General features: G+C 37.7%; 1 protein-coding gene across 1 annotated transcript in view; it reads left to right on the top strand.

Moving 5' to 3' along the window:
* The window catches only part of KDM7A (lysine demethylase 7A), a gene marked incomplete at its 5' end in the record, with an annotated part of 74,118 nt that extends 59,539 nt beyond the window's left edge, over window positions 1–14,579 (top strand). The window contains 6 exons of the mRNA XM_082479250.1: window positions 1,861–2,009; window positions 2,156–2,361; window positions 4,554–4,639; window positions 5,733–6,009; window positions 6,795–7,242; window positions 14,012–14,579. Of these exons, the coding sequence (XP_082335376.1) occupies window positions 1,861–2,009; window positions 2,156–2,361; window positions 4,554–4,639; window positions 5,733–6,009; window positions 6,795–6,889 (813 nt within the window). The 3' untranslated portion in view covers window positions 6,890–7,242; window positions 14,012–14,579. The remainder of the gene's footprint in view (window positions 1–1,860; window positions 2,010–2,155; window positions 2,362–4,553; window positions 4,640–5,732; window positions 6,010–6,794; window positions 7,243–14,011) is intronic.
* Between the last annotated feature and the right edge of the window lie 7,553 nt (window positions 14,580–22,132).

Genomic DNA, 22,132 nt, shown 5'->3' with positions numbered 1-22,132 from the left:
GCTAAATCCTATTAAGATGTTTTAGACTGTTTGAAATAAATGGGAATCCTCCATTTGAGTGTCTCTAGATTGTATTGATTACTTTACAACTAAACAAAGTATAAATGCACACACACACACGTGTACATGTATATATATTTAAATGCATGTATTCTAATACAACTTTTAGTATGTAGAAATGTGCATATGTATAAAGAAATACTTTTATGATTTTTTTCCCTTGCAAAATTATGCTCTGACTTAGTAATGTTAATTTTAATTGGATAGCAGTAAAATGCTAGTAGGGTAGAATGATTACCTCAAATTCTTGGTTTGTGCTTCTGGAAAGCTAATGCTTTGGTCTTTCTTTCAGTCATCAGCCTATTATAAGACTTTACAAGAAGTCTTCAAATTCCTACTTTTTCTGTGGTGGTCAAAATTTATTTTTAATATTTGTTGCCTTCCATCATTACCTTATCTAGATGTTGGAATACGTGATAGGAACCTTCATGATGTAGCTGCTTCTGGTTCCCTAAACTGCATTGTCAGCAACTTTGGCTCAGGAGGTTTCCTTTTTTAAGGCACAGAATCAATAGTTATTTAGAAGTGATGCATTTCTTCTTGATAGGAGAATGTAGCTAGTTTTGGATGACTGTGTCATTGAGTAAAATGTTTTATATTATTGTTATTCACTCTTAGTTCCTTCTGTATTATTCTGCTTCATAGTTTCTAATAGTATCTAATAGAATAATTTTTCTGCATGTTTAAATTTGTCTTTTCTAATGATATATCCAAAATGAACTATCTCAGTAGCTCCTGTAAATCATTTTTATATTTTTATATTGCCTGAGGAACAAAACAAGATAATAGTTTTATTACTAACACTGAGTCATAGTTATAATTTAATTTCCCATTTGTGTCACTTTCCAAGTGTTAAAGATTAACAAGCTGTTCTTGTGTATGAAACTATTGTATAAAAACATCCCTTGGTGATATGTTGCTCTTCATTCATTTCAGTTCTGGTTTTGATGATAGGGATAGTGGTGTTAGTCTTGAGGGATTATGATTCTTCCATGTTCTGATCTTCCACTTTCAATACTTTTATTGAATGCCGTGTGTATTCCTTGGCTTGAAAAAAAAAAAAAAAAAAAAATTGTGGCTGTACTTGTTGAAATAGATTAGTCTGAATGGAACATATCTGTTGTAGCTCTTGCTTCACGTAAAGGCATATTGAGTCACATATTGTTGCTCCACCTTGAGAAGCTCTGGCCCATACAAGCTGTAATCTCAGTGGGAGCTGAAAAGCCTTTTCATTCATGAAATGAGGCTGTGCCACTGTAAGAGAGGAAACAGCTGCTGTGTCTGTGTTCCTGCTGTGTTCTGGATTTACCTGGGAGCTTCTGTCACTCGTAGGAGAGATGCTGCTGCTGAAAGTTACCTTTTAAGAGAGAGGAACCAGAAACAGTTACTTGGGGCAGGTTGTGTCCCATTATATGTAATAGGCATCAGTTCTGGCTGCTGCTTGGAACCGTACTGCCATAATTTTTCCTCTACTTTGAATATAGAAGGTATGAATAACCAGTGCTCTCTTTAAGGAGAATTCGGTGATTTGTGCATGGTTTAACGTGTGTAGTGTTTTCTGTAAGAAAATAGATTTCAGAGATGCTTTCTATATTGCTGGAGCATGTACTCACTAGTGTTACAAAATTTGGATGTATAGCATCTCAGTTGCTATATTCAAATTACTTGCATTCTCAGTACTGTATATATTAAAGAGCTGAACCTGGAAGCTTTTGAATTTTTTACTTAGCATAAATTAAGGTAGCATCTCTGTTTAGGAGGCATGGTGACCATTCTGCATACTGTTTCCTCTTGTTTCAGCAGAAGGATTCCTCCACAGAGGAGTCGGAAAGCTCAGGTGATGAAGAGAAACAGGAAGTAACATCAAATTTCAAAGAGGAATCTAAGGTCATGAGAGACATATGTCAAAATAGCCAGAAGCCATCCAGAAATGAAACTCCCAGTAAAAAGTAAGCACGTTCTGGGCATTTGTTTATAAACTGTTGTACCTTTTTGCACGTATTTATGGTTTTGCTTTATACCAATGTAAAAGTCATTCCTTCAGAAATATTTAGGGTTCTGTTTTGAACTGCTTAATAATCCTTTATTTTTCTAGGGAATGTCCTACCTCGACAAGTACAGAAGAAGAAGCTATTCAGGGCATGCTTTCTATGGCAGGATTGCACTATACTACATGTTTACCAGGTCATACTCAAAGCACAGACTGCACAGATAAAAGAACTCTTCAGGAACACAGAAGCTACCCCAGGAGTCGGCATAAAGACAGACAGCCATCTCAGAGCCACAAAACAATAGAATGTGGTAAGTCTCGGAACTAATGACACTGCTGCTCTCTGCTCTTGTAGAACGGCTCAGAATAAGCACTTAAATTTTTAGATTTGTCATCAAATTTTTAAGTAAATCAGATAGATGTTCAAAAATGTGTTCTTTGGTTTTGGTTGGTTTTTTTTCCTTTAAAAAGAAATTGATACTTCTGAAAACTGGGACAAACTTAGCTTGAGAGGTCATCAGAATACATCTTCTAAATATTGCCATCTAAAAGTTTTGTGGCATCCTTACAAGAGTTGCAAAGTTATGGCTAGATTGAAAGTGTAGTCTCCTTATTGAAAGTGTAATCTCCTTCAGAAAAGATTGTCAGAACCTTCATGCTTGTAGGTTTCATGGCATGTGTGTTACTTAGATATCATAGGAATCCGCTTGGTGATTTTTCATGTGTCTTTGGAAGGCATATTTGGCTTTATTCCTGAAATTCTGCTATGAATGCAGTGCATTAAAGGAGTTTTTCTCATCTTGAAGAGAATTCAGAGGTAATTTTTCTGTCAGTGGCATTTTGATGTCTGTGGAAAACAGACATCTGTTAAATGCATTTTGGGAATGACAGACAGCAGAACATTAACACTAATCCCCTCAAAGGAATCAAAATCAGTACTTGGAGCAGAGAGAGAGAGAGAGTCATTATGTTTGAAAATTCTTTGCTTGAGAAGGAAATGGAAGGCAATTGTAGCTTTGCCAATGTAAAACAAGTAGAACCCCACTAACAAATAGGGTGCTAATTTGAAGAACTAGTAGTATGTTTATTTTTTGTTTACATGGATAACAGGAAAGCCTAATGTGATGTCATGGACTGTGTTCCGGTAATTGAAGCTGTGTGTCCTTAAAACCTGCCAACCAAATAAATAAATAAAAACACCACCACCAAATCACACAGACACGTACAGTGCCTTTCCATCTTTGTAACTTTATGAAAAACATAATTTCCAGGTTTCTAAATTGTGGGGGGTTGACTCAGGCCAGCAGCTAAGTACCCACACAGACAAAAGTTAGAAGATTCATGGGTCAGCCTGGACGTGTTCCTGTGCAACCTGCTCTAAGGTGGCCCTGCTCTGGCAGGGGGGTTGGACTAGATGATCTCCAGAGGTCCCTTCCAACCCTATGATTCTATCATTCTGTGAAGTGAAGGAAAGAGGAAAAGAAACAAGTGGTACAAAGGCACTCACTCGCCACTTCCTGCAAGCAGACTGACGCCCAGCCAGTCTCAGAGCAATGGCCATCTTGGAAGACCACTTTTACCCTCAGCCTCTTCCTTTACCCCAGTTTTTATTGCCACGCATGATGATGTAGGGTATGGAATACCCCTTTGGCCAATTCAGGTCAGCTGCCCTGGCTATGTCCCTTCCCAATCTCTTGTTGGCCCCTGGCCTACTTACTACAGAGGGCAGAGTGGGAAAAGAGAAAGCTGTGACACTGTACAAGCATTGTTCAGCCAGAGCCAAAACTTCGGTGTGTTGTCAACACTGATTTAGCCACAAATCTAAAATATAGCACCATATGGACTGTAAGGAAAAAATTCCATTCTGGCCAGACCCAGTATATGTGTCAAACTTCACGGGTGTGGGTGAGGAAGATTAAACTGTCCTGCTTAGCTAGCAGGTTTTGCAAAACCTTTCAGTCTCTACAAATTCAAATTGAATTGGTGTCTTGGGATACCCTTAATTTTACAAGTTAAGTGTATTGTAAATGTGTTTTCAATGCGGACGCTTCTTCTATAGGCCTGTCAGAGTAGATCTTCCATATGTTGTAGCTGAATAGCACATCAGTGCTTAGAAACAATACAATCAACAGTACCTGAAAATTAAATATCCATCTTTGTATGAACTCCTTGTGACACAACGCCATGGTGGAAAACTGTAGCGTAACAAACAAAGTAAGCTGCCTTCAACATCAGCACTTTCAAATTTGAATGGCTATATTTGTCTGACCTTCTTACTGTGGTATATGGATCTTTACTAGATGTATTTATCTGTCAGATTGTTATCCCAATTTAGTGTGTAGAACCAAGCAGCTCTGACAACCTTTGTTTTATATCTAGGAAATATTTTCTATTGTATTTTCCTTTCTTTCTTGTTTTAATTTTAAAGTCATTCAAAGGTATAATTAATTTTGTATTCCTAGTTATTGATTTTAAAATTTAATCTTGTTGAAATTCTCTTTAGGTAGGTCTGTGAAGGAAGAGGAAAGAGACTTAGGGACTTCAGCATGGGCTAGACACCTGAATGAAGCTTCAAGGATTACCCCTCAGGTAAAGCAACACTTCAAACATTTTGAACACACTTTTATAGGAAAAAGAGATCATGAAGTTGTTAATACAGAAAGCCTGGTGGATAGGTCTTTCAGCACTGCATATCTGATATTTCTGGTGCTGGTAACCGCATATTATATTTTTATCATGCTTTTTCTCATCATTGTTGTCTTCTCTCATAGTGGCTAGTGTTAAGGTGCTCAGGGCAGTATCTTGAGAAGTAAAAAATACTTTATAAAAAGAAGTGTGAAATTACATTCAGTTTAACTGGGGAAGCACCGTATTGTTTATTCGTTGTTATTCCCAACCAGAGCATCAGAACAAGTGGAACCTACTGATAGTATTTAGAGTAAAGATACTTGCTTAGGAAACTGGTACTGGCAAACTGATAGAACCTTTCAACAGCCAGCAGGTAGGAATATTTTTGCTTTCTGATGTCCAGGTGGAAGCCAGCAAAGAATATATAAATGAAAGGTTGTGTGTCTCACACTCTGAACTTTTTTAGTATTTCTAAACTTGTCTATATTTGGAGTATTAGAACAATTAAATTAAATAGAACAATTACAGTTGCAAAATAGCAATGCTATTTAATAGCTGTATTTTAACTGCATGCTTTGCAGGTCTTTTTGGTAAGAATATCTAATTACGTTATACTCCTTACAGTTTGTAAGGATTGACCATTTGTTGTCTCATCAGCTGAATATTGAAAACAAGCTTGCCTATTTAAGTAGTTAGTGGTAATGGTATGGTATGGCTTGCTATAGTGGCCAGTTTAATCAAGAGCAACTACGTTTGTTTTGATCACTGCAAACTAAACCCAAAAAGTGGAGAAATTGAGTACACTAGTATGTGTAATTAATCTGTAGTATTGCCCTTAAATGCATATGAAAAAGCTTGCACAGAGATACTATATTGTATCTTACTTTTAAGAGGTATCTATACAAAAAGAAATGATGGAATCATATAGTGGTCAGACACTGGTGGAACTGAAATATCTTTTTCAAAGATACAGTAGTATAATTAGAAAAACTGGAGTAAGTTTGTAGCCAGAAGTTATTAACTTCCACTTTTTTTCTTTTCATTTCTATACTAGGATACAAGTAAAACTCAAAAATATATCAAGAAAGAGGGTGCGTCAGAAGCCAATCATAAGGTTCAGGAAAACAGAAGTATAGTTCACAACAATGGCTTGAATTTTCAGCCTGGCAAGTATACACGAGACTCCAATCTAATTCAAGGAGAATGTCAGCTGAGTGATGGCAGCCTTAGCCCTGACAGGCCGTATGGTGAAACATCCTTGTCTGTACCACTTCATCCAACAAAGAGGCCAGCATCAAATCCACCCCCTATCAGCAACCAGGCGACAAAAGGTAATGTTTATCTCTGTGGTCTTCCTGCCGGGGGAAGGGGGGGGGGGGGGGGGGGAATGACTGGGAAAAGGAGCTTGTAAACACCAAAAAGACCTATTAGATGCAGAGACTGAAAAAAGGACAGACTTAGACTTTGAGGAAAAATACAAAATGGGCATCCTGTGGACACTCATATTTTGGCACAGAATGTGTGGAGGCAGAATTAAGAGAGATCTAATTCGGTGCATGGCCAGATGAAACTTTCATAGTTAATGTTGCACCTCTGCTGGTGTATCTGTTATGCATTTATTACAGGGAACAGTACCACAACTATACTCTGAAACACTGGCCTGAATCAGATTTGTTTGTGGAAGTGAAGGTTTAAAAGCTGTGACACTTCAAAAAATAGTCTGGTGATCATACTATTTAGTTTCTAGTTTATTTTCTGTAATTTACTCAAGGGAGTAACTAACGAACAAAATTCAGGAAGCTCATTTCAGGTTCTTCACTACCCCACCCACTGCCCTTCCCTAGACTGGAAATGTTTGTAAATAATATAATCACTTTATTTATGATAAAGCTAGCTGGAGTTTATGTATTTTTTAGAATTCTGATTCCCTGTTTGTTTGCTCCCAAACAGACAAATGAAGAGATTTTTTGTTTTGCTTTGTTTGTTTGTTTTAAAAAAACTGATTCAGATGAAATTTTTGCCTGCTTCAGCGTGAAAGCTGGGTTTCATCTTTTTTCTACGATGATAAAAATTTATTCTGAAATTCCTGATAGAGGTACTTGATTTCATTTTTTAGGCAAACGTCCAAAGAAAGGAATGGCAACTGCTAAACAGCGCCTTGGGAAGATCTTGAAGTTGAACCGGAATGGCCATGCACGCTTCTTTGTTTAATGTAGCTGCTACTTCTACTACTGCTGTCTTTCCTACACAGACCAGTATTGAGGTCAACAGAGCCTGGAGCTGCTGTTATTCCTCTGCTTGAAGCAGACTTGCATGTACCATATAAAACACTGCCTGATGAACAAAAATGAGAAAGAAAGAAAAAAAAAAAAAACAAACAAAACAAAAAAAAACCCAACCCAATGCTGCATTTTCACTGTGCCACACCTGCTCAGCAATAACCATACGGGAACGGGGAAATCTTCAGAGAGACATGGACTGTGAGAAATAGTCTCTCATCAGGGCTTGAATATCATTTGTTGCTGGTAGTTTCTGACCTAATAATTGAGGGGAAGATGATGAAGGTGATTTATCAATAATTTATTTCTGATAGATTTTGACGACTTTTAAATTCATTTAAAAAACCTATTTATTTGGAAGACTTCTTTGGGGGGGTTATTAATTTAGATTTAAGAATGTGAAAGTTTTTAATTGTTTTGATAATGTATGTTTGGTGCAGTGGAGAGCCACATTAATTGTGATTAGTCTGGACTCCTAAATTTGATATTCAGGTTATAGTCTTAAATAGGAGTGAGATGCATTATTAATTATTTTTTAAATTAAGGCATATGGAATCTTTTTTTTTTTTCCTGCTTTTTGTAAGCTGTTGGCTGGGCTTCTGTTGACTTGCAAGTTGCATATTCTCTGCCAGCTTGATTATTTTTTGACCTGTCCTCTTTTATACAGATTTATTTATTTGATGGAATAGAAGAGACTCCTAAAGACATAAGAATCTTCTTATGTCAGTCCAGTAGCTAACTTGTTTTAAACTGCACCCCTTTCCTCCAAATTAGAATGCATACTTTTCCTCCTCATGAACTATCTGTGATGATTTTCTTCTGTAAAAAGGCTCCCTGAAATTGTATTTGTACAGGCTATTTAAGAGTTGGTACAAAGGAGGGAAACCTAACATATCTTTTTGGAGGAACGGGGACATCAGTTAGAATAAATGTTTCTTCAGAACAATTACTCTGAAATAACTCATAAGGTATATGTTGCAGTCTTAAGTTTGGCATATTACTTAATGTAGCATGGAAGAAGCATTAAAATATTACTATTGTACTTTAAACACATTTTTGTGAAGAGTCAGGAAGGCAGGAGAATGTGTGTTGCTTTCAAAGCTGGGCGAGACAGCCAATTAAAAGTCTTAACTGGTGCATATATAAGCATTGAGTAGCTTACTGGTATCAGAGTGATCATTTGTGTCAGGCTTCATACAGAGCTGATAGCAAATGCCGATTCTGAATTATTGTAAATAATTTTGATTTAAAATTTGTATTTTTCTGTAATATAAAATTAAATATTTAACTTTTGGGCGATGGGGATGAAGGGGGAAAGGCAAATAGTTTTACTTGATTCTGGAAAAAGGGCATTTTGCAGGGTCCAGCCAAAAGGAAAACATTAATATGCTAGTGACAACAGTATTGTTGGTTATTTGGTTTTGGTTTTTTTTTTTGGTTGCTAAGAGTAAAAATACTCAGGCATAGCTATCCAAGTCATTGAACTGATTGAACTTTCCACACCAGCTTTTCCTTCCTCCATATTCTATACTGGAATCATCTTCTCTTGTTGTGGTTTAAAAACAAATTCAGTTGGACTTTCCAGAACATTTGTACAGAGTAATTTTTATCTAGGCTAGCTTATGAATGCCTTTACAAATTTATGGAAATAGTTCTGATGTCAGGTGTCTTTGATTGTTGCAGGGTCAACACTATTTAGCATTATATTACCCTGTTTCTAAATTGAGAAATGTCAAAACATAATGGAACTGCAAATAAGCCAGGTAGCTTTCACAGCTTTACCTCCTCTGCAGCTTGAAAAGTGTAACTTAAGAGTGTTTTTTGCAGCCCTGCTTTTACATTATATTGACTTGACTTCATAGTTTTGTGTGTGTGTGATTGGGTGAATTTTTTTTATCCTTTTTTTTGTTTGCTGATTATATTTTCACAAAAGCATGTTTTCAGTCTTTTAATTTTATTTTTTTTTTAATTTAATGCAAGCTATCCACCTTTTTTAGACTATTGGGAATGGAGGTAACAAAGGATTTCTAAAAAGCAGAAGATAAGCTAAGAGGTACTCTAAAGGTGCTGAAAGTGACTATAAGTACTTGCTGTTCTCAGGTGCTTTTCCAGATGGAAATAGTTAAAAGAGAATATTATAATTATCCTCTAATATGTTCTCACCAAAGTAAGTCAAAGAAATAAACTATGTTGTCAATATTAATTAAAATTATATACCTGTATAAATATTCTCTGTGCTTAAGCTTGAGCAAATAGATTAATGCCTGGCAGGCTTTGGAAACTGTTTTAGCTTTAGCATATTGAACCAAACTGTTTCCTTCTTGCTGGCTGTATAATTTTTAAGAATAGAAAATTCCAGTTTAGGGTGGCAATCAGATTCAGAGCAAAATGAAGAATGAGCTCTCCTTTCTTAAAGGCAGATTTTTGAGAATGCTTATCTGAAATAGAAGTATGCCAGAATAGAATCTGGAGTAAGGAATTTTAAAATACAGAGTATGCTTTCTTTTACATGTGACTGGCTTATACAAAATCTCTTCTGACCATCTGCATTATTTATCTGTATCTTGCTATTGGAACACAGATGTGGCTGGACCCATATATATTATTACTTCTTGGTTTTATTCTTTCTTTACTTTCTACCTTTTTTTTCAAAGTGGCTCTCCGCTGTCTTGAATTTATGTAATAGTCTCTTCGCTGACTGTCAACAGGCAGAGGTTCATTCCCATTTTCTTCAGATATCCATGCTTCCAGCAGAAGTTAATTCTGATGTTCCACCTCAGAACAAGTAATTTAAAAGAAATTGCCATGATAAGCAGTATTTAAAAAAAAAAAAAGGGAAAAAAAGAAAAAAAAAAAAAACCAAAAGGGAAAAAAAAGTCTCCTGGTAGCTCATGAAGAGGATGTGGTGACCTCACTTGTTTTGTGTACTTGTATGTAGGGATATTTTTATTGTGTTCTAGACGAAAACACTACTGCACCAATCTTTCTGTAGAAGGACTGAACTTTGTGTTGTTGTAGTGGAGAGAAAAAGCCCTATTTTTTTCCTTGGTGTCTCACTTAGGGTGGAAGAGGGAGGGAGTAGGGAACACTGACTAGACAACAAAGAGAATGAAGCCTGCCATGGTAACTCGTTTTCAAGGATAATATTTTTTGAAAAGCCAGAGAACTTTGATTTGGCATAAAACAATTTTTTTTTGTAGACAGAACAATAGGAAGTGAAATATTGTAGGGGTTTCCCCATTCTCTAAGTTCTCACGTTCCTGCAACTGAAAAAAAAGAAACAAACATGAAAATGGAAAGTCCACCTAGAAACTATATCAAAGACTCTTCCAGCAACTTTCCCTTTTTTTCTTCTGCTATACTTGCTAATAAACCCTGGCTACAAGGTAGCCTTTGTTGACCTCTGAGGTAGATTACCTATGCAACCTATAATACTCACATGAATCCATTCTTAAAGACAATTTTGAAAGGGTTAGATGTTGAGAGTTAAAATTGTTGATTTCTGATCACATGGGGGATTTGGGGGTTTTTGTTTTTTTTTGGTGGTTGAAGTACTTGTGTTACCTTTAGTAGAGATGTAAGAGAGCACAGTATCGTGATCGCATTTTAGAGGCTTCAGCTTTCCCTAGGCTTTGTTATATGGCATAAGCTACCTTCATTCACAAGGCCATGAATTTGTAAATGTTGAAAATTTTTGCAGGATTTTGGAGTCAGAGCTGATTTGAATTTTGCTACCCCCTGTTTGGTAATTGTGGGGACTAAGCAGAACTGAAGCTAGAACGACCTGGCCTATGGCTAGTGTCCTATTTAGGCTCCACATGCCCACTTAGCCCTTCACACCCCCACCTATGACCCCCAAATCTAGTGTCTTTCCAGAGTTTCATTCATGCGATACTTCCAGACCATTAAAAGCTGTTTGTAGCTCTGGGGTTGAGTGAGCCCAGAGACAGTCTTTCACTGAAGAAACATAAATGGAACCAAGGGCCTTACTATTTGTGGTTAAACAAGTTTAAAAGCTGCAACATCCATTTTTCCAAAAAAAACCCCAACAAGAAACATCGTAGTAACTCTCTTTGGGGAAGCGTATGAATGATAAATCATGCAGTGGATGGGAAATACAAGTAGCACTGATAAGGAAATGCATGTTCTTCATAGGCTGCATTTCTGTTTGGAAAAAAAAAAAAGGACTTTTTCTACTTTTAATATAAATTAAGCCATAAGAGTTTCATGCTGTGGGAAGGGAATGAAAGGGATCACTTTAAGAGATTATATTGATATGTATTGTCACTTCTGCTGGGAAATGTCTATTGCTGCCAATGCTTTGGTGAATCTTTTTTTAAAAAAAAACATGGAATTTGAAAAAAAAAAAAAAGAAGAAAAAAAAAAAGGGGGGACTAGTTCTTGGCTATATTTCCTAGTTTTGTAGTAATGTTTTGCTGGCCCGTTTGTCTTTTCCTCTCCTTTTTCTACTCTCATAGTCTAATTTCTATCTTTCCTTCTAATGTCTCCTGAAAATATTAGCTTGTCTGCTCAGTAGGGGGTCGGTGTATGTGTGTCTTCCTTTTTACAGAAACGCACTACTGTGTTAAGTATTTGGCTGGGAAATGGGATGCTGCAGCTTTAAGAGCATTTTTTTCAATTCATAACAGTATTTCCCATCCTCTTTTGCCTGCAGGCAGGGAAAGTTTATGTACAGTATTTATTTTGTTTCGATTTTACTTTAAATTTGTAAGTTTCTATAAGTAGTTCACATTGATTATTCTAGGGGAGGACAAGTGGCTTTGTTTAAATTTGTATTTGATATTCATAGTTTCCACTTTCTGTACTTTAAAATACTGAAATTAAAAAAATGTATTGCTTATGATTTGATTTTAGCACTCTAAAGTGTTTAATTTCTTCAGATTTCTGCTCGTTTGTTTCAATGTAAATACAGAAAACTGTACAGTCTCATGAGAAGAAAAATGCTTTTCTAGGTCCAATCTGTGCCCTTTACTTGTTGCATTTTAAAGAAAAAAAAATTCTGGAGAAATGTGAGAGGGAATATTCTCATACTGTTTTTTTAGTTTTTCAAAGTGCAAATCTCATTTCAATCCAACTATGTTATATGGCAACTAAATGCATTTTGTGAAGATGTGTATATTCTTTTTGAATCCTGATACAAAAAGGAAGGTGGAAGTATTTGTGTTCCATCATATTAGCAGATCTAGAACTGTAAAAAGGGTGTCAAATGGCATTGTCGTAACCTTGCTCTTGGTTTTTGTTCAGTTTTGTCTCATGCTACTAATTGCTGACTGATTTCTTGATTTTGTTGTGGTTCCCCCCCCCCGCCCCCCCCTCCATTTTCCTTTAAGTGTGTGCAGTTTCTGGAAGAAGAGGTTTCTCTTTCACACTTCCGTGTACTTTGTCATACTTGCTTTTAATTCTGGATAACTTCTTTGCTGATTTCTCCCATCATCGTCTTCTGGTTTATAGTTGTCAGTGTTCCCTATTTTGACACCATATGGCAGTACAGTGTTTGCATGTGGGTACTCTACTTCGGGGTAATGGAAGCATTACTGTGTGGCGCTCCAACTTCCGTTAATGCATTTTCTTTTGCAAATAGTGGTCCATGCTACTGAACTGCTTCAGTGCTGTGATAGGCAGATGCTTGGATTCCAGTGATGGTCATTTTCTGAGAGCCTTAGATAAATGACGCAGCAATGGCAGTGGAAGAACCAGGTCGCAAAACGTGTTCGATTTGAGCGTCCTCTGCAGCTGCTCAAGTTTACTTCTTAGCCTGGCTTTTGGTTTACAGAGAATTTATGGTTGAATATAATGACTAGGAGATCTGTTCATTGACCAGGACTTCGTTGTGCCAGGTGCTTTACAAACAAAGAGCAAGAATGCTGACCTCATAAAGCCATGTACTGCTTAAGTATAAGATTGAAATAGTTTTAAAAAACCCAACCAACTAGTAAGTTCTGTGGCCTAACGTTGTAGATTTGGGGGGCAGAAACTTCTGTGCTGTTTCAAAAGCAAATTTCACTTGAGTGGAGTAAGAAATCAGGAGGAAAAATAATGATTTAAGTACGTGGGATGAAGATTAAATATTTGTATGTCCAGAAATCAGTTTCTGCTGTATTTTGACATGCCTATACATATTTTTAATTAATGTGTTAAAACTGATTTTAAATTTGGTTAGCCAAAGATTTGCCAAAGATCTGAAAGAGATGTTTGTCTATCTGAGCAACCATGTGTTTTGAAAAAGTCTTGATCACTGTGACTGAAGAACACATTTCCATCAGGCAGACTCATCAGGATTTATCACACTGAGCTCGCTGCTCAAACTAGTGTTTTGGCCTTAAAATAAAGTGATAGACTTAAGAGACCACCTCAGTGGGCCACAAATACAAGTTTCATACTCATATAAAAACCTATATAAGCACCTTTACTACTTGTCCTTTTCTTTTTGCCAGCTATGCTCCAGAGCTTTTCTCTGTGATTGCTGTTTGGTGGATAATAGGTCAGATAATACACTGGACAATATGTGAAATATCTCAAAGTGCTGCTTTAAATGCTACTGGATAGCCTTCAGCACCTGGAGCTGTATTTCCATTCTGATTTTCTGCTTTTCTATTTGGGGAGGATGGGGAAATGCTTCCCTGGATTGTTCTTTCCTAATGGGCAGATGGATTTTAAAGATTTCAAGGCTACCAAATAAGGAAAAAAAAAAAAAAAAGAATTTCTAAAGTCAGGGAATGGGCAAGATACGTGTCTTGTTGTCTGAAGACTGAAGTTGTTGGTTTTGGTTTTCTTTGTTTTTTTTTTTCTTTGTGTTTTTTTTTTCTTTGTTGTTGTTGGTTTGTTTTTGTTTTTTAATCAACACTATTCTACTGCTTTTGAGGTAGGATATCCCCTTGTAAAGTGCCTACAAGCTTGGTTTTGTGTACATTTAGTGACGTTCAACTCTTTCACTAGAGGGTTTGTGATAACCTGCTTAAGTTGTGAAGTTATTGTGGTGGTGGCTCATCAGTTAACACATTCAACCAAACCTTTTCTTGTTTGTTTTGTTTAGATATAACTTTGGATTAGTGATGGAAACCTGAGTAGTAGAATGAATATAGTGAAGTCAATCATGCTGAGTGTTGGGTTCTATAGAAACTTTTTTTCTTTGTATAGAAGTATTTCTCCTGGGAGCCCTTGAAATTACACTTTTACTGCTGGTAAGTAATGTCAACTCTTTCAAGCCAAAAGTTAATGAGGACTGAAACTGTAAAACCAAAATGTTATTGTTACTCATTCTGATACAACCAGGAATTTTAAATGCCTTTGTTTCTACAGCGGTCAATGAGTAAAGTTTTTACCTGTGGAAGAAATAATTGGTGATGAAGACAATGAATAAAGTCTGCCATTGCCGGAGCTCATAGTATTCCACCTAACAGCCAGCTAATAGGACAGTTTGCTTTGTCTAGACTAAGGTCTGCTTTCTCTGAAGCCAATTATATTCAGTCTTTAGAATAAGTGCTGCAAATTTTTAAAGAATTGTGTTTGGCTTAATAGATCTATTTATCTGTACTGTTCCTGCTGTATTTGCTTTGGTCTTGGAAAAAAACACTCTACTTTGGAACATACAAGTTAACTAAAAGAACAATATACAAAGAGTCTGCTTGTTTGTGATGCTTTGCCCCAAAGTTTATCTCTCATAAGAAATGTTTTATTTGCTGCAATGAGTGTGAGTAAATTTCCCACCCATAGAATGTGGTACTTTTCTGGAAGAAACATTTGCCCTTGAATCCTGCACCTTGGTGGTAGTCATAAGGATGCAAGTCAGCTTTTTGTTCTGGTAAACTAAAAGCCAGCAAAGCTCTAGAAACTGCTACTCTGGTCTCCTAAAATAGGATCTGGGCTGAGGAAATGTGGTTAACGAGGCAGCTTTTTCAGGCTAGTATTAATTTGAAAAAGATACTAAGTCATGTGCTTCATTTTTAAGTTGTTGATTTTTAGTTATAGTGGGTTTGCTTTTTTAAAAAAGATCTTAGAATAAATCCATTACACGTCTGGCCCAGTAAGGTTTTTCCTGTGCTCGACCAGCACTCGTAGAAATTGTTTTGAATTCCATCGTGTGACAGTTACTGAACAGAGCTCTTCCCATGTGGTTAATTCTTCTCCTCAAGAGGTGGCTAACCTCTGTGTTCCCAGCGAGCTATATTCCTATTGAGGAAGGAGAGCATCCAAAGAGTATTTACCCTGCCAACTATCCTAAAAGTGATGTTGGAACTGGGTGGCTCAGAGGAGGTTGACATTGAGAGGAACCCTTTTGCTTCTGAGTCTGTCCATATTCAGCCCAGGTACACCGTGAGGGGGGAGAAGAAAAATCTGCAAGCTCTGCAGTGCACTACTACAAAATCAGTTGGTCATATTCCAAAAGCTTCTGGACAGCTGTGCCTGTCCTAAAACTAAGCACCACAAGTGATGCTGAATTGCCATAGTCTTAGGAGGGAGACCAAGCATTAAATGGGACATGGCATCTGAATGATCTCTTTCTCTTCAGGCTCTTGCAGAAGCTCAGAGAAGAGCTATTAGTGAGATGCTTTGGGAAAGTGCAGAAACACTGTATAACATACCTACTTTCTTGTAGCCACAGAAGAGGTATGTTATACAGTGTATGTTACGCAGCTATTTTAGGGACTGGTTCTGTTGATCCATTTTCTTCAATAATATTTCACTTAAAGGAGTTCAGTTTATACACGAAGCAGAAAGATATTTCATGTTTTACATCCCCACAGTTACCCTGAGTGAGGTTTTTAGGGGAAGTGATATGTATTAGACCAACGGACATATTTGGAGAGTGGGAAATAAATGTGATGTTTAGCGCTCTGCACAAACCTTGCCTTGCTTATGTGCTCACAATACAGGGCCACTGCTATGAACGGGTAGCTTATAGACTGTTTTCAGTAATGTTGCCATTAGTAGCTTTCTTATTTTAAAGTATATTTTAAATAGCACTTATTATAGTAATTAAGAAGAAAAATTATGTCATCTAGATGAATTGAATGCAATAATATATGTAGTGTCTAGGAAGAGATGTAGGAATAAGGCAGAATTCCCTGAGGTTAATGCGTTCAGGACGTTTAAAAAATACACAACTTCAAAAAGAGGACCATCCACGAAATTACAACACATGAGGAAGTCAGAAATGCTTTAGCAGGCCATAGGATTTTTTTTTTTTTTTTTATTGCTATACTCAAACTGTCTTCAACAATGGCAGGTACTGTATGAAATGTATATATGTTTTTATTTATTCTGTCCTATGTTTCCTGATGCCTCTACTTTCAAAGAATTGTAAACAATATAGAATGTCAGCTACTGAACTCCAGTAATATCAGTATTTTTACCATAGCTATGATGAAAGGAATGTCTTCACCAATCCTTCTTATTACACATTGTAATTGACAACAAAGTAGTGCTGTCAATACTCAAAATACTGTATTTAAATTATTGTTGACTTGGTTGGGACATTCGGAGATTTCTAAATTTTTTCAGCATTGATGCTAACTTTCACTGTGTTTTACAGTTCATGGCTTGAAGAAAAAAATGAGCATCGTTCTGTGCCAGACTGTTGTGGTTCACTGAAAAGACTCTAAAAGACTGGGAACAACACAAAAAGAAATCTCTGATCTGTTAAATGTGTGGAGCCTGTACCTCGAGTCATTAGCTGAAGCGCTAAAGCACAGGTTATAGTATAACTTGAGATCTTAAAGATACTAAGTTGAGTATTCTGATGAAAATGTACATAGTGGTAGAGAACAGAAGGGAAACCATATGTATAACATGAGGTAATTTTTTCTTAATTAGCTGCAGGAATGCTAGATTTTTTCACCGTTGCACCAGCATGGAGGATTTATACTGAATGGGCTTAATACCTGAAATAATTAGTCAGGTGATAGAAATGGCTGTAAGTAATAGGGCCAAAATAAGGTTGATTTCTGGCTAGAAGCACCATTGTTTCTTTTTCTAGGGAAGAATCTGCTTAGATTTGCACACCTTGGGTACAACCCTACCCTTAATTTCTAACAAGTTCATCTGCTGAACGTGTATATGTTGATTTTAATGAAGTCTAAATTAATGCCTCAGCTGATGTAGTGACATTTCTTTAAATATGTAGCTGTGCTTCTAAGGGTTTTCAGGTGATGCTGCAGTTTGCTCTTTTGGGATCCTTGGTCAAGACCTACGATTCAGAACTCCCAGTGCTCCCCTGGAAAAAAATTTGTCTTGGTGCGTGCCAGTCCAGCCTACTGTGGGAAGGAGGTAGGGCGGTCCTCTCTGCTTTCTCCTGTGCAGGAATTCATTTATAGGGAAGGCTTTGGATCGTGCTGCTATATCTTAACCTTTGTTTTGCTAATGTGATGAGGGCCTCTGGAGTGTGTACTGCTGACTGAAGGGAGCAGCAAGGGTCAGGGTAGTTGGCCAGTCAGGAGAGGAACCTGTGCCCTTTAGGAGACTGAAGCAGCAGTTTGCAGATATCACCGAGGCACCTGCAAAAGGCAGAAGGGATTTGTCTTGTTCTGACTGGTTGACATGCCAGCTCCTATGGGGCTGTTCTTTTCACCTCTTTCCTCATGTATTCAAGCTATGCCAGTCTGTGTGGTGAAGAGCATGGAAGTGGTGCAATCCCAAAAGATGGACATCACTGCTTTCGCTTGTGTTGGGGGGGAGAAGCGGTAGCCAGGCTAAGATCTGACCAGTCTCACTGGGGTCTTCTTAGAGGAAGGCTCCCATCCCCAGCCACTGCCCACTGGGGACTGCTTCCAGGTGTGGAAGGATTCTTCTGTGCTTCCCTGGAGCGGTGGCCTTCCTGTCCTTTGCACGGATGTCAGGTTTGGAGAGGTTTAGGTATGTTTCTGTGATAAACAGGACAGAAAATAATAGGGAGGTGTCCAAGCTGATACCTGGAATGGTGTGAACTTATAAATGCAACCAGCTCGGTCAGCTTGGGTTTGAGTATTTTGAAGTATTATTTAAATCTTACTTTTCCAAATCAGTGTTTCAGTTACACTGCTGGCATACTATGAAGTGAACCTCTCCATTTTGCAATTTTGGAAAAGCTTTTTCTAAACCATTGTCATTTTGCTATGTTTCAATCCTCAGTTGTTACTTTGAATGAAATTGAGTGGAATGTGGCTTTGTCCAATGTTTCAGTCACCCAATAACATAGCAGCTTAGCCTGGAAAGCCACGATATCACTGCAGCACTGAATCATCAGTGTTTCAGTCACTGTAGTAACAGGACAAAAGGAGGTTGAACAGACACATTTCCTTTTCTATAAAAACATCTAAACCAAGTGACCTCTTCGAGAATTATTTCAGATCTCTGGATCTTTCTGCTTGAATTTCTTTATTAGCTGCCAGGATGATTGGACTATAATAGATCCAGATTCTGGCTGGTTTTGCAAAGGACCTGAGCTGGAGGATTTTTAGTGACCTCTTTATTTTTTATGATTTTTTTTTTTATTATTATTATTCCATTTCACTACTCTCTTATGTTTAGGCTTGTATTCTGTTTCAGCCAAGTTAAAAATCACAAGTCTAAAAAAATTCTAACAGATTATTTCTATAGATTTTTAGGTTTTGTAGCTGAAGGTTACAAAATCTTGCTGAGCATTTAAGGAAGCTATATTGATTTTTATTTTTTTCTCCACTTAATTTCTTTGGTTATGCTTTGCAGCGTTTCTGCATTGAATTGCTTAGTCCTTTTCACTGATGTAATTCTCATGTAAGCTAAGACAACTCTGGCCTTCCATTTCTACATTTTTCAAATTCTCCAAATCTTTAAGGGCATTTGAGTGCAACTGTTGCTCGCTGATTTTCCTGTCTACTCAAACAGTATCAATATCTTAAGGGGCTAATTAATGATGCAGTGTGAGCCCAAAGGTTGCCATACCTGTGAAACACCAATAAAATTCAACAGCCCAAAGGGCCTTCAAATCAACACCATCAAGATCATCATCAATAACATCAAGAGCTGGGAAATTAAAAAGGTCTAACAGTAAAGTTTAGAAAAAGAAGGGATTTACAGATCACTTTCAAACATAGGACCTGCATCACTATTAGTTTGTAAGTTATCTTAGAGGTATGCAGAAGAAAAGATATACATTTGTGTGTATGTGTATGCAGGTCATTTAATCTGTGCTTTTCCCAGAAGTGGGGATTGACTGACAGCTGAGGCAAACACTGTCTACACAAGAACACAGTCTGACATGGGCCCAGGCTGTGCCTCTGATCTCCAGTGTCATTCACTTCTCTCTCTGTGCAACAGTACCTGAGCAAACTAGGTTTTGGAAGCCCATTGTCTGCGCTTAAGCTGAATAAGAGACAGTGGTCATGTAGAAGCGGCAAAGGAAAAAAAAAAAAAAAAGGGGTGCTGATGATGGTGGAAAAAATGGATCCTCTGATGTTATATAGATCAGCTATTGCACAATTCCATACCAAGTCATCAGAAGGGTATCCTGAACAAAACATTTCTGAAATGAGCCTTTCTAATGCAAGATGCTGGGTTTAATAGTTCTGATATGAGGCATTTTGGCTATGTACTGAAAATGGGCAGGATTAACATAGATTTCTACTAGCCCACCCTGAAGAAAGTGTCTGATGCCCAGTTCTGAAAATCTCGGAGTACATCAAGTCAGTTTTTGACAGCAAGGCTCTAAGCAGAGGCAAATATGGTTATTTAATCTGTTTTGTTTCTGCTACCTGGCTAACAGAGTGTGTATGAAGACTTCATATAAATTCATTTATTTATATATTCATATATTTATATAACTTCATGTTATAAAGAGATCAGAAAATACTCTGCAATGTCATCAAATCATATACTAATGTATAGCTAGAAGGGGAATGGAGAAGATTGCTAGTGACAGTCTTTGCAAAAACTCTTGTGTTGTTTTCTTTCCCACCTTTTGTTTCATTTTGGTGTTACCGCTTGTTCTTTGTAATGTCACCTTTCTGGGACAGCAGCTGTTGGATGCTAGATGCTCATGCAATGCCTAACAAACTGGTTTGGTTAATGACTTAGGCCAGAATTATTTATAATTTAGCTTTCTGCAATATTTTTACCCATGCCATTTGAGTAGAATAGAATTTTCCATTCTATCCATTCCATCCCAGTCTCAGAAAATTATATGGGTAACACTCCTTCCTCTTTCCTTCTTCCCACCCTGCAGACTCACCGTGAAGACTGTCTTGAACAGACTTAAATAGTTGGGAAGGAGGTATTTCTTTGGCTGTGTGTCATCCAAAAGAGTGGAAATTACAGCAAACAAAATTATTTCTTCTACTATCAGGAAACGCTTGGGTTTTTTTTGGTTTTTTTTTTGGTTTTTTTTTTTTTTTAAAAAAAAAAACAACAATGCAAGGGGTAAGGATGTGTTCATTCCCTTTAGCTACATCTGCAAGAAGTAAGGAATGAAAGCCTTTACATCACTCTTGGAATACATGATTTATTTTCTGTTTCCATTTTAAAATGTGTTTGTTGAGTACAGAAGAGGGAGGACAATGTCCAAAATCTGATTTTCTTTTTTTTTTGAGCTCAGACACAAGGGAAGTTAATACAATATTAATGACCGCCAGGAGGAGCTCACGATACAGCCTGCAGCGTTAACTTCTTGCCTCTCAGCTGGTCGGAATTTCACCAAAAAAAAGGAGCTTCAAGTCAAAGCCCGGTGCAGGCAGCCATCCCCTTAAAGCTGTCACTTCTGGCATTTGACATAGGAATGCACAAAATAAAACTACGTCTGGAAAAGGCAGAGCGATCCAAAACGGAGGGCAGGTGAGACAACTTGCCATGGGCAGATGCTGGGAGGTTAGGGAACGTGATGTTCCATCATGCTGCCAGTGGCCTCGATCATACAGGGAATCCCAGCCTCAAGCTTTACTTCCGAAATCTCTATTTTTCTCTCGGTAAACAAGTAAGCCGAGGTGGCATAAAGACCAGCTGGCAACCAGAAGGGGGGAGTGTTCACATGATAGAGTGCTTTTAAAATTTTAGTGAAGCTCTTTATAGGTGGATGGGTAACTCCACTCCTCTGGCTACTGTGAATGTTTCCAGCTCTCCAAGGGCGGCAGAACAAATCTGTAAGTAAAAGGCTGGTAGTTTTTATTGTGGAAGAGATGCTTGATTTCAGAAAGCGCAGCTCTTCACCTTGCAGCTACTAAGTTTCGTCTGTCCAGCACAAAGCAGGACAGAGCCACCAGCACTGAAATTGCTGAGGAAATGATTTTAACAACTTTCTGCAAAACTCCAGGATGAACGAGAAGCACCCACTGCCTGTCACATCTCTTGTGCTCTCTGTCTATTTTTGTACTCATTTTAAAATCCAGTATTTAACATTGCCTCAGTACTAACCATTTCTCATTCCACTGAGGCAAGAGGCTAACGCCTGTAACCCAGTGACTGTGGGCACCTTTCTTCTTGCTAAAGTAAATGAATACTGAACAGAGCCTTTTTATCATGGCCACGTTCTTATCAGACCATCTTCCTTTATATTCCTTCCTTCCCCAGCCATTGTGGAAACAGACATCCTGCCCAAGGCATCAAAATCCACAATCTGCTGCTTCTTCTATGGAGCCTCTGGATTTTTGCCAATGGCCCCTTGAGATGGTCCCAGATGCGATTGCTTTTTCTGTGCTACCCTGAAAATATCCGGTAAAAACAAAGGGCTGCACTCACCACAGTTACCGCTTCGGAGGCCAGCACTTCCTCCGCTGTCAGGGATGTACAGTGGGAGATGTTAGTCATGACGTACCCCGGAGTAACCATGACTAAAATGGCAGGGTCACAGTCAAAGGGATATTGCTACAATAGAATAAAGCCAATCTTTTTATTGCATCTCTCAGCTGTTCCTTGGTTTTACCTCCAGTTCCCATGAAATGAGGAGATGCGTATGGGATGTCTTTCCCACAGTGTTCTTCTGCGGGGAAGATGCAGATTCCTTGCACCTAGGTTCTGTGTGAAAGGAGGTTAGGTTTTGGCACTGCTTTTCTTCAGGGGGAAAAATGCAAACAGTACTATTTTTATTTCAAAGTAACTTGGACTTAAATAGCAAAACAGCTAATGCCTTAAAATAAAACTTAAATGTTTATTGACTGACTCAATAACTTTTTTGAGGGAATGTTGGAGGAGAGAGGAGGGAAGTGGAAAT

The sequence above is a fragment of the Vanellus vanellus genome (genome assembly GCF_965231255.1).
Source record: "Vanellus vanellus genome assembly, chromosome: 1".
Taxonomy (NCBI): domain Eukaryota; kingdom Metazoa; phylum Chordata; class Aves; order Charadriiformes; family Charadriidae; genus Vanellus; species Vanellus vanellus.
Note: the sequence above shows the minus strand (reverse complement) of the source record. Positions and strands in the feature narration are given on the sequence as shown.